This window comes from Mustela lutreola, chromosome 15 (genome assembly GCF_030435805.1).
Source record: "Mustela lutreola isolate mMusLut2 chromosome 15, mMusLut2.pri, whole genome shotgun sequence".
Taxonomy (NCBI): domain Eukaryota; kingdom Metazoa; phylum Chordata; class Mammalia; order Carnivora; family Mustelidae; genus Mustela; species Mustela lutreola.
In genome coordinates, this window is record NC_081304.1 from 12,107,468 (window position 1) to 12,120,014 (window position 12,547).

At 41.5% G+C, this 12,547-nt stretch overlaps 1 protein-coding gene across 8 annotated transcripts in view; it reads right to left on the reverse strand.

Annotated features, from left to right (window-relative positions):
• The window catches only part of CEP112 (centrosomal protein 112), a 410,940-nt gene that overhangs the window by 89,970 nt on the left and 308,423 nt on the right, over window positions 1-12,547 (reverse strand). For 5 of the 8 annotated variants that reach the window (XM_059147621.1, XM_059147617.1, XM_059147619.1 and 2 more), the window contains one exon: window positions 3,026-3,088. The exons of 2 other annotated variants lie outside the window; for them this stretch is intronic. In XM_059147621.1, the coding sequence (XP_059003604.1) occupies window positions 3,026-3,088 (63 nt within the window). Of the gene's footprint in view, window positions 1-3,025; window positions 3,089-9,042; window positions 9,516-12,547 lie in introns of those variants that run through there. One more of the 8 variants, XM_059147623.1, reaches the window with a different exon arrangement.

Genomic DNA, 12,547 nt, shown 5'->3' on the forward strand with positions numbered 1-12,547 from the left:
GTGGCACGAGGGACCTGTGGAATATGTCCAGGCATAATCTGCCTCAGGTACGTGGGAGCAGGTGAGGGCACTGGGGGGAGCCAGGCTCTTCGCAGTGGGCGAGCTCTACTGGTATTCGGCTCTAGACTTGTCCACAGTGACCTGTCTTCTTGCAACATGGCGGTATCTTTCTCTGAAAAATGGCCGCCAGGTGAGCCAGCTGAATGGGGACAACTGTGCTAATACTGAAAAGGCAAAGTGAAAATGTCATATTAAGACAAAAAGAACAAAGTTTTGATTCTGATGGAAATCATATTTGGGAGTGTGCCCAGAGATGAGGCAGTCATTGCCATCATGATGAACATGGAGAATCTCAGAAGGGGCACAGTCCTGGGTATGCCACGGGCTTGGTGTTCATGGTCCATTAGATCCCAAAAGCTTGATAAAATCTCAAAGATTAAGTGACTTCCTTTAAGGAAGGAAAATATTTAAAATATTTTCCAAATTTAACCTGATGATCTCCTGGATACTAATGCATTCATTATAAATGCATTCATCATATTACTTAAAAATTTTTTTTTTCAGAGAGGGATTTTTTTTTTTTTAAACCTGATAAAGAGTTAAGCAACTTTGCTTCTGGTGTTGTCCTCAAATTAGATAGGAGTTAGGGATCTTGGCAAACTATCACTAGAAAACAGAAAAAGTCAGTCTATGGTTCTGTTTGTAATGTTCATTTTCAAATAATGTTTCTTTAAACCGACTGGATTGTAGACCAATGTTTCCCCAATGCCCGTACACAGATACAAATATACACATATGCTTATAAACATATAAATATTTACATGTATTTAGAGGTGGACAAACAAAATATTATCAACATAAGGTTGTCATCCTACCTTTTATGAGGAGGATGGACTGTCTTTCAAAGACTTTTATTTTCCTATTTGGTGTTGCATAGGCTATAGGACATGACAGCTGGCACTAGTTGGCTTTTCCTCCTCCTCCTGCTTCTTCATGTCTTTACTTGGGAAAATATTTAGCAACCCCCTGTGCCTTTCCACATTTTGGAGGGAGATTTGATCAATTCTTGAATACCCAAAAATAATTAAAAATAACTTCTTGTTCCTTCCGTATCTCTTTTAAATTCTTTGTTCCCTCTTTTCTTGTCTCTATTTCCATTTTCATCCTGCTGCAATATGAGCTAACAGCCATTAAATGCTTTACTGTGTACTAAGCACTCTCTATTAAGCACTGTTTTCCCCCTTACGTTACTAAATACTTAAAACTAGCCTGTGAGGTAAGCACTACCCCCTCCTTTTACAAATGAGGAAACTGAATTCCAGGGAGTCCAGGTAACTCGCTCAAGGTCATATAGGTAGTAGGGCTGGTATTCAAATTCGGGTCGGTTGGACTCCAAAGCTGTAGGCTTTCTTCCACATTAACTGACGTTTAATTTGCTTTAATATGAACTAATCAAGCTTCTTCACACATTCCTTTAGATAAACTTAAATACTCCTGTTTACACTCTCATTATTTAAGCATTTTTACGGGCTATCTTCTATCTCACTTTCGGTCTGCCTCCCCCATTTAACATAACGCAAAATAAGCAGGACATAAGTACGCCAGCTACTTATTTTTCATGTCTTAATTTAAAGTGTAACTTCAGGAGTCATAATATTTCTTCTGATTACAAGATTCTTCTTATATGAAGACTCTTGCAAAAGAATTTAAAAGACTATTTCCCCGTGCTCCTTCTTCAAAGGAGGTCTGGGATGATGGCAATCAGGACATATCATAATCTCTTAAGTAAATGCATGTAAATCTTCACTGGGACAGAGACATTTTGCTTTCCGAGTGGGATGTAAATTATATGGCATATGCACATTTTAGAAATAATTGTATAATCAAAGAAATTTTATGAGTTATCCCCAGAGTTCGGGGAGTGGTGGTGCAGACTGAGCCAGGCTGGTGGCATCGGGCTGTGAGGGTCTGCTCTCTGGTCCGATCCAGGAGGGGTCCTGGCTTAGTCACTTGCTAACCAGCACGACCTCAGCTCTCTGAGCCTGTTTCCTCAGTGGGGAAATGGGGCCAATAATAGTCCTTAAGCCCAGAGTTCTCATGCATGAACACGGAGTCAACATGGTTAGTGCCCCATAAAATTCTTGATTTTATTACTCTTTTGTCATTGTGTGGTAACTTATAAAATGGCACAGAAATTTCAGTTCATGGCCACACATCACTGTGCAAATGCGAAATTACCAGGAAGAGCTGATTTTAAAATCATTAAATATGATGCCCACGAAAGTGAATGGCTTAACCTATCCATCTATACAATGAAAATTGCCATCTTTTATTCTAGAATTACTCATAAAACTAAGGAATTCTTGGGATTCCCTAAATGATACTATAGGATATCATTATAACAGCTTACACAGAAAAGGTATTTTAAGCATCATATGTCGAGTTGAGACAGGCATTCAGTTGTTGGCCTTCTACTAAAACTGCTAGAGCAAGACCAGGAAGCCAGATATATATAATGTAGGGACTTAATCATTCTCCTTTTCCCCAAAAGGAGTCAACAGTTGAGCAGATAATTTAACATAGAACATTTATCATTTTGAATTTTATTGCTAAGCAGTCTTCAGGTACAACTAAATGGAATATTGCAAAAAAGCACAGATGGTATCAAACTGCTTGCATCACAAATGTAGGTGCGCATTTCCCGCCCTTGTGAAATATGTTGCAGCCTGGGCTTGTTCAAGTGCACTGGCTGGTTTTACAACATCTGAGAGAGTGTGTGTGTGTGTGTGTGTGTGTGTGTATGTTAGTTCAAATGGTTCAATATGCCTGATTAAAAAAAATCTTTTAAGAAGGCTAAAATACTAAAAGCATGTATTATTTATCCATCATCAAAAAATGATACTGACCCATAAAGACACTGAAGAGAATTAAGTTTAACTCTAAAGGACAAATGGTTTTATGTGTAGGTTTCTTTTTTGTTTGTTTTGGTTTTGCTTTTTTTTTTTCTTTCTTTCAACATTCTTACCTGTGAAGATTTGGCAAGCCTCTGAGTGTATTCCTTCTCAATCTGCTTCAGCCTGCTGTTGGCCTGAAAAACACACGAACATGAACACACACACACACACACACGGTGACCTGTGAGCTTGGTATCTCTTCCACACGCCTATCACCAGGCAGCTGGGCCGGCTGCCAGCCGCGCCGCCCTTCTGGGGCAGCCAGAAAACCACAGGGCTTGGCTTTGATCTCATGCCAACTATTCATCACTTAAAAAGCAAAAAGCAAAAGAAAAAAAAAAAATCTCCTGCCAATTATGAGACAAACACAGACTTCCGTGGAGAGAAAGAGAAAGCGAGAAGAGGCGGCAGAAACAGACTGAGCAAGAGTGCGAGGCTCGGAAGGTAAAGGAGGGAACCGCAGAAGCAGCGAAGGAAACAGGGGGAGGGAAGAGAGGAGGAGAAGCGGGAAAAGGTCAAGTTAATCTTCTTCCCCATTGTTGAAAGATGAAAGAACGGGTGCTCCCGGACCGGACCGAGGCAGAGGGGCCATTCTGAGACTCACCTAGCAAAGACATGTGCCCCTAGTCTGCCTAACACACAAGGGCTACTTTTTTCAAGTGACAAATATATCGACATCAAATAATTTTCATGTCCCGGAAGGAGGGTGGCCTTCCCAGAGTAAGTCTGCATTACTTAGAGCTCGACTATCTCTCCTGCCACTCAAGTTCCCATCCTCCGCATGGGACCCTCTGGGAGGCTCGCCGCATCCTGAGTGCTCGGAATGGCTCCGTGACACACTGGACTGGGCCTTTCTTCTCATTCATTGTGCAAAAGCACCAAAGAGGCCCTTCCGACCCGACTGTGTCCTCTGCTTCTGGAAGAGCTTTGGTCATTACTCTCAAAGTTTCCTCTCTCTGTTCCCAGGTCTCTCCCCCGCCCTCCCCCTTTATCGGTCTGTCTGTCCGTCCGTCCGTCTCTGCAGCTTTTGCTGTTGGGCTGCTCAGGTGTATCATCTCTTTTTCTCATTTCTATCTTCCATTTCTTTGTCTTCTTGATCTTTCACAAGGAGTTCTCGACTCCTAATTTTAAACTTTTTGTTGGATTAAAAAAAAAAAAAATCCCACCATACTATTCGTAATTTCTAAGAGGTTTTTGTTGTTGTTGTTCTTTGAGTAGCACCGTCTATCTGCTTTTTAAGATGAGGAAATATAGGCACAGAGAGGTTAAGTAACTTGCCCAGTGCCACACAGCTGGGAAGTAAAGAAGCCACTTTAACCCCACTCAGTGGAGCATGGGTACTCAGTCAGGCTGAGCACAGTGCCTGCCTCTCTCTACTGAGCTTATTAGATCCAAATACACTTAATATGTTTCTGAATGTCCATACACACACCCAAACATTTTTCTGCTCTCTAGAGCATCTGTTTTTTTCTGAGTTACTTTCATGCATTTGCTTTGCCAACCACTTTTTGTCCGTTTTTCCTTTTAGAAACTTTCCTCACTTGTCTGGTGAAATTTTGTATTTAAAGTGAGGCCTCTAAAACAGGCAGGCTTTGGATGCATGGACGTCCCATCACGGGTGTCTTAGAAGGGCCTGGACTCTCCCTGCCTGTCTCTGACTGGACGTTTGTCTTGGGCCATCTTGCCCCGAGCTGTCTCCTCCAGCCTACTTCCAGGAGGCAGAGATCTGGCTGCTGGTGTTTGCTGAAGGTTCAGGATACCAGCTCTTGCACAATCCCAATTTCATTTTGCCCCCAGCCACGCCCGCGTTCCCGTTCTCATGCCGTCTCCCCAGAGAGCAAACCAGGGGTGGAGGCAGAGGCAGACACGGAAACCCTAATCCCAATGGGATAGGATTTGGTGGTTAGGCCTTTGCGGGGTAATTAGGTAATGGGGGGGGGGATCCCCTCAGGGATGGGATGAGAGCCCTTATAAGAAGCCACAGAGCTCACTTTCTCCTGCCCTGTGAGGAGATAACAAGAAGATGGAGTCTACGGCCCAGAGGAAGGCTCTCCCCGGAACTTGATACACTGGCACCCTGAGCTCAGACTTCCAGCCTCCAGAACTATCAGAGATAAATGTCTGTTCTTGATAAGCCGCCCAGTTTATGGTGTTTTGTTATAGAACCTGAGCTGACTAAGACAATAGCCATGTGTTTTACGGACTTGAGCTCGAAAGCGATTCTTTAGACTTTATTGCAAAATCTCTCCATATCTATAGTCCCACTCAGTACACTGGGTAGTTCTGTTTTTTCAGACTAGAGAGGGCATGTGACTATTACTATTTTTTCCCCTTAAGCCATCAGACGCTATTCTACCTCAATACCGAAGGAAGCCACTCTCCATTGTAGAATGGAGGCCACTCTGAGCCTCCTGAGATTTGTTGTGGTTCACATTCCGCCAATATTTTTTAAATCACAAAATGTACGGTAAGTATTTTTTGCTTATTTAATAAGCACCTGCAGAGCTCTCACCCTGGGCAAGACAATGCTGTAAGCCTTTTAAAAATATTTATTTACTAGAAAATATAAAAATGACAGTGCCATAAAGATTATGTTATTTTCCCTAAAAAATGTGGAGTCAGAGATGCTGGTTCGCGCAGGACCACCTGTGTCGGAATGCCACAGGCTCACATCATGCCTTTGCAACCACCTCATTCGTTCATCCATTCCAGGCAACTGGGACGAGGGCGGTGAATAAAGCAGACAAACATCCCTCCCGACCTTTACGGAAATTCTGTCCTAGTGAGGAAATGAAATAACTGACCGAAGTGACAATATTTTAGATGGTGCGAGTGCTATGGAGAGGCCGAAGCCGGAAAGAGATGGGAAGTGACGGAAGGCGGGGGTCGTTTCCAGCGTTAGGATGTGGGAGTCAGGGAAAGCCTCGCTGCGCACCGACATGCAGGAGATGGGGGAGTCCCGGGGACCTTGAGGGAAAGGGAGGGCAGAGGGAGGGCCGATGCAAAAGCCCAGGGGCAGAGGCACGTTCAAGGCACGGTGAGGCGGCCAGTTCGCTTCAAACTGGGTCGCTGAGCAATGTCTCCCTTGGATAAGGTCTGAGGGAGAACAAGGAGCCAGATCCTTCCTGGTGTCGTGGGCAACTGTATGGAATGTGGCTTTTAATCTGAGTGGAACGGAGAGTCACTGAAGTGGTTTCAGCTCAAGAGTGACAGGATTGAACTTAAGTCGTCACAGGATTATGCTAGCTCCTGTGTGGGGCAAGAACCCAGCAGAGCAGCCAGCTGGGAGGCTGTCACACACAAACCGCGACGTAACTGAGGATGTGCTGAGACGTGGTCAGGTTCCTTGAAAGATGTGAAGGTAGAGCCAACTGCATATGCTGTAGGATAAAAAGAGGTAAACCAAGATGACTTCAAGATCTTTCTCCCAAGCGACTAGAGAAGTGGGGTTGTTATTATCTTTCATCAGGAAAACTGTGGGTGGAACAGGTTTTGGGGGGAAGATGGAGAGATTGGTTTCGGACATGTTACACATGGCGATGCCTCTTAGACATCTGTGTTGAGGTGACTGTTTGGGTAGTCGAGGCTGGAGTCCGGTGGAGAGGTCTAGTTTAGAAGTATAAATTCAGACATCATCAGAATATAAGTGGTAGATGGAATGATGCTCCTGGATGAGACCTCAAGGCTTTGAGTGTACAAGAACCCCAGAAGTCTGGGTATACAGAGCCCTGTACTGCAAATGTCAGGAGGCTAGAGAGGAGGAGGAGAGCAAACCGGAGGAAGGGTCTGAGACAGAAGAAATCAGGATAAGATGCAGTCCTGAAGCCAAGTAAAGAAAGTGTTTTCAGGACTATTCCTCTGGGTCAGCTGCTCCAGCGACGGAGAGGTCATGGGCAACGAAGACTGGAAAGTAAGGATATGGCTTGAGCCTGCGGAGGACGATGGTGATCTGAACACAGGCAGTTGTGGTGTCGTGTAGAAGCTCCAGAGAAGGAGGGGAAGTGGAGCACATACAATTTGTCATACAGAGTTCTGTCATGAGGGGAGAGGGAGGAATGGACTGGAAGCTGCAGGGGAAGTGGGCGAAGAAAGGGCTGACTTGTTTTGTTTGGTTTTCTGTATGATGAGAGAACTAACAGCACGCATGCAGGCTGGTAGGAGAAATGTTCTTTCTTTCTCTCCTTTCTTTCTGTTCTTTCCTTTTTCTTTCTCTCTCTCTCTCTCTCTCTCTCTCTCTCTCTCTCTCTCTTTTGTTAAAGATTTTATTTAGTTGACAGAGATTACAAGTAGGCAGAGAGGCAGATAGAGAGAGAGGGAAGCAGGCTCCCCACTGAGCAGAGAGCCTGATGCAGGGCTCGATCCCAGGACCCCAGGACCACGACCCAAGCTGAAAGCAGAGGCCTCAACCTACTGAGCCACCCAGGCACCCCAGAGACATGTTCTTGAGTAAAGGAGAGGGGACAGGATCTAGAGCTCAGGGGAGGAGAGGGCCTTGGCTAGGAGTCCACGTAAATCACACCTGCCCCATTGGGCAAGTACTGGTTGCTTCCACCTTCCCCGGGAAGGAGGGGGAAAAATTCACAGAAAACATGAGGACCATAGAAGAGAGGGGTGGAAGATTTGAGGTAGGAGGGAAGGGTATGGATGGTCTCGTCTAGGAAAGTGGGAAAGGGATAGGACCAAGGTATGCAGTATGAGTCTCAGGTCTCCAGGAAGCATTAGGGCCCACTTAAAATCACTAATGTTGAATTTAAAGTGAGACCAACTGGCACAACTTGCCCAGTTGGTCGAGCAGCCAACTCTTGATTTTGGCTCAGGTCATGATCATGGGTCATGACACTGCACCCCATGTAGGGCTCCATGCTCAGCGGGGAGTCTGCCCGAGATTCTCTCCCTCTCCCTCTGCCCATCCCCATGCTCACTCTCTCCTTCTGTCTCTAAAATAAATAAATATTTTTTTAAAAAAGATTTTACTTATTTATTTGACAGACAGAGATCTGTCTGTAGGCAGAGGGGCAGGCAGAGAGAGACAGAGGAAGCAGGCTCCCTGCTGAGCAGACAGCCTGATACAGGGCTCCATCCCAGGACCCTGGGATCATGACCTGAGCCAAAGGCAGAGGCTTTAAACCACTGAGCCACCCAGGTGCCCCAATAAATAAATCTTTTAAAAACAAACAAACAAACAAACAAAGGGAGACCAGCTGGTAATATATGAATACCTCCAGAACTTGCTAATAGCTAATAGAAAAGAATCACTATTTTGGAGAATAATAAGAGTGACTGAAGAAATAAAATTAATTTATCACCCATCAAGGTTTCTATTATGTATGTGAAACTAAGTTACAATTGCCTGAATTTCTGAACTTCTAAAATGCTTCTAAACTTCTAAAATTTCTGAAGTCTAAAATGCTCTGGTTTAGGGGCACCTGGCTCAGTTAGTTGTGTCCAACTCTTCATTTTAGCTCAGGTCAGGATCTCAGGCTCGTGAGATAGAGCCCCAAGCTGGGTTCCACGCTGGATGTGGAGCCTGCTTAAGATTCTCTCTCCCTCTCTGCCTCTCCTCTTTCCTTCCCTCTGCCCAAGTGCCCTCTCCCCGTTTCTTGCTCTCAAAAACAAAAAACAATAAACAAAAAAAGTTCTGGTTTAGCATGGTTGAACATCCACAGAAAATTCATCATGCAAACCATCCCTAAAACATGTTTTGAATTATTTTATTCTCAGGATGGTATTGACTTATACATTTCCATGCATAAACTTAAGTTATGGTTATTTTAATCCAAGTCTTATTTTTATAGCTATCATTACTACATAGAAGGACAATTTTCAAACATCTGCAGCATAGCCTGAACAGATGTGGAATAACAGATGAGAGGAAAATCACAATTCTGAAGTGAGCAAAGTTGTTTTGTCATTGCTGTTGTTTTAATCTCTGGCTCTTCCTAACTGCTCCCATTATGGCTGGTCATGCCCTCCACCCTCCACCAAGCACTTAGCTCCCCTCTGCTTTCCTAGGGTCTCTTTCTCAGTTCACTCTTCCTTGTTAGAAAGCCACCAATGTATTGGTTCACTTTCTCTACACAGTTCCTATCAAAATATTGGGTTAAAACTTTAATGGAAAAAAATAAACCAATGTGTCGATGGTTTTTAGTCATCATAATATGCTACTTTTTCCTTGCAGGATACTTTGCATTAAGTCCTCATTCAAAACAGTCTTTCATTCCTTTATTTTCCATTTTTTATTATTGGTGAAAGTTCAGGCACTCATATTTCCATGAAGGTAATTTAGAGGAGAATTAGGAGGCTCCTCTAAAATCTGAGGCAAGTCCAGATATTATAAAGATAAATTTCCTTAAAATATAACAGCATTAGTTTTTGAATTAAATATCTGCCTTTACGAAAAGGATGCTTCCCAGATACTTGAAACATAACATAAACCTCAGCCTATTATGCAGTACTTTCTACTCAAAACTTTGTAGGCATCCATTTGAAGCTTCTCCAAACACTCTGAATAACAGTTATGGCCAGTTGTTGCCAGATGTTAGTATATAACTGCGCACGCCCCTAAAAACAAAAAAAAAATCAGAAAATTCATAGAACATATTTATATTTAATTTAATTTAAAATATTTACAGAACTTCCAAACTTGAAGTTGCCTATATTTTACCTCAAAATAAAGCTATAGCTTTGTGAAGCATAAGTAAAATTAATGATTTCTGCCTGGGCTATGATGGGAGTGACTGGGCCCTTACTTAATCTGTTACAGTCAACAGCGAGAAAACTGGACAAAATAAAGGGGGAAAAAACTGTTTTAGGATGTTTAGGACTGTGACCCTGTGAAGAAGGGGAAACAAGTGAGGTTAAACCTTCCAATCACACCTTTCTTTCTGGAGGCACATCTGAACTAAACATAGGCAAGGGAATCAAATTATAGCATAGCAGGATTGTGAGCTGAGGAGATGAAGACTGGAGTTTGGGAAGGCTGAGGCAGTTGGAGTTTGTGGGGACAGAGCACTAGACAGAAGGGAGCTATGCACAGAAAGAGCTCCAGACACCTACGTAGGTTCCCTCTGAGTCTGTTACTGATACTGAGCTGTGTATGTATGGGTAAGGTTCTACAAGGTCAAGTAAAAAGTGACTAGTGAGATTTAAAATAAACAATTTCCTAAGCTTACACAGGGCTGAGGGATATTTCTCTTCTGACCAGCCAAACTGAATGGTTCTCATATAACGTCCAGGAAGGTCACACTTAGTCACAGGGTTAAACTAGCCTTAGAGTAAAGTTAATTTTAAATCTGCTCTACTAAAGTTTTTTTTTTTTTTTTTTAATTTTTAAGGCTCAATTGGATCAAACTGGTCACTGCAAGTAACTCCTTCCTGAACGATCTCAATATTTTTCAAAAGAAGTCAGGAAAATCCAGTATTCAAGAACTTGTATTTTACAATGTTCAGCATTCAATAAAAGATGGCATAAGAAGCAGAAATATGTAAGTCATAGAAGAAGAAAAATTAGTCAATAAAGTTAGACTAAGAAATGACAGAGATGGTGACATCAGTAGACAAAGACTACCATTATGTTTCAAAAATACCTATTAAAATGACACCTAAATATTTAAATGAAAATATGAACATAATGAGGAGAGAAATGAAAGACAGGCGAAAAAACAAAACAAAACAAAGCTTAAATAGCCCAGGGCATAGCAATATATTATCTGAAAGGAAAATTTCACTGGATGGGATTAATAACAGATTTGGCACAACAGAGGAAAAGATGATTGCCAGAAAGACGAAAGACTGAATTTAATGAACAATCTAAGTAATGTATGAGACTATATCATGGCATCTAACATATGCATAATTGTGTATCAGAAGGAGAAAAGTTTGGGAAAATATTTGAAGACATAATAGGTACAAATCTTGCAATATGAAGAAAACTGTACACCCGCCAGTGGAAGAAGACCAATGAACAAAAAAGATAAACACAAAGAAAACCACATCAAGATACATCATAATCAAATTGCAAGAACAGAACTAAAGATAACATCTTAAAAGCAGCCAGAGAGGTAGATGCATTTATAAGATAAGAATGAGGATTTCTCATCTAAAACTATGCTAGTCAGAAGATAACATATTGAATCTTTAAAGTGCTGAAAGAAAAAAAAAATCTGTCAATCTAGAATTGTGTATTTGGTAGAAATATCCTTTAAAACTGAAAATGAACTATAGACCTCTTCAAACAAAAATCTGTCACCAGCAGAAGTGAACAACAGGCAAGGCTAAAGGAAGTTGTTCAGGCAGACGGAAAATGATACCAAATGCAAACCTGGATGAACTTGAAGAATTAAGAGCACTGGACAGAGAAAATAAGAATATAAAGAGAAATTACCTTTTCCCCCCTTTTAAAATTTCTTTGAAAGAAAATGTACTTTTAAAAGCAGAAATAATAGGGACACCTAGATGGCTCAGTCAGTTAAGTGGCTGACTCTTGATTTTGGCTCAGGTCATGATCTCAGGGTCCTGGGATTGAGTCCTATGTGGGGCTCCAAGCTGGGCATGGAGTCTGATTGACATTATCTCTCTTCCTCTCCCTCTACCCCCCCTCCATGAGCTGTCTCTCTAAAATAAATAAATCTTTTAAAAAAATCAGAAATAATAAAAGTATATTGGGGGGGTTATACTATATTTAGAAACAGGATAGGCATAGAAAAATAGAGCTACACTGTTATGAAGGCATTTATATTTTATGGTAAACTGGTATAAGAGATCATGAAGGCAGACTTTAATAAAGCTCCATATCACAAAAAAAAGGAAAAAAGAAAAAGGTATATCTACTAAGACAATAGTAGAAATAAAACGGAATATTAATCAGTACTCAGTGAATTGAATAAAAGCTATGAAAAGAGGAAAAAAGAAAAAAAGATGAGACAAATCAAAAACAAGTAGCAGAATAATAGAATAACACCCAACAATATCAATAATTACATTAAATATAAATAGTTTAAAAATTTTATCTAAATGACAAAGATTGTCAGACTGGATCTAAAAGAAGGTATAACCATGATATTTTCAAAATAAACACTATATATTTAAACATGTTAAAAGTAAAAGGATGAAGAAAGATGAACCATGAAAAAAATAATCATAAGTGAGGAGGCTATGCTAATATCAAAGTAGATTTGACAACAAAGAAACTTAGCAGAAAAAAGGGAATATTTCAATAATGATAAAAACTTAATTCATAAAAATGATAGAACAATCCTAACATGTAGCACCTAATTTCAAGAGCTTCAAAATACATGAGGCAAAAGACTGACAGCACTGAAAGAGGAAACAGGCAAATCCACAAACTGTAAATGAGATTTCTTTTCTTTTGAAGATTTTTATTTATTTGACAGAGAGAGAGAAAGCACACAAGCAGGGGGAGCTGCAGGCTCCCTGCTGAGTAGGAAGCCTGATGTGGGCCTTGATCCCAGTATCCCAGGATCATGACCTGAGCCGAAGGCAGATGCTTAACTGACTGAGACACCCATGCACCTCTGTAAATGAGATTTCAACCCTACTGTCTCAGGAATTGATTAAAAACAGGAGATAGAAAA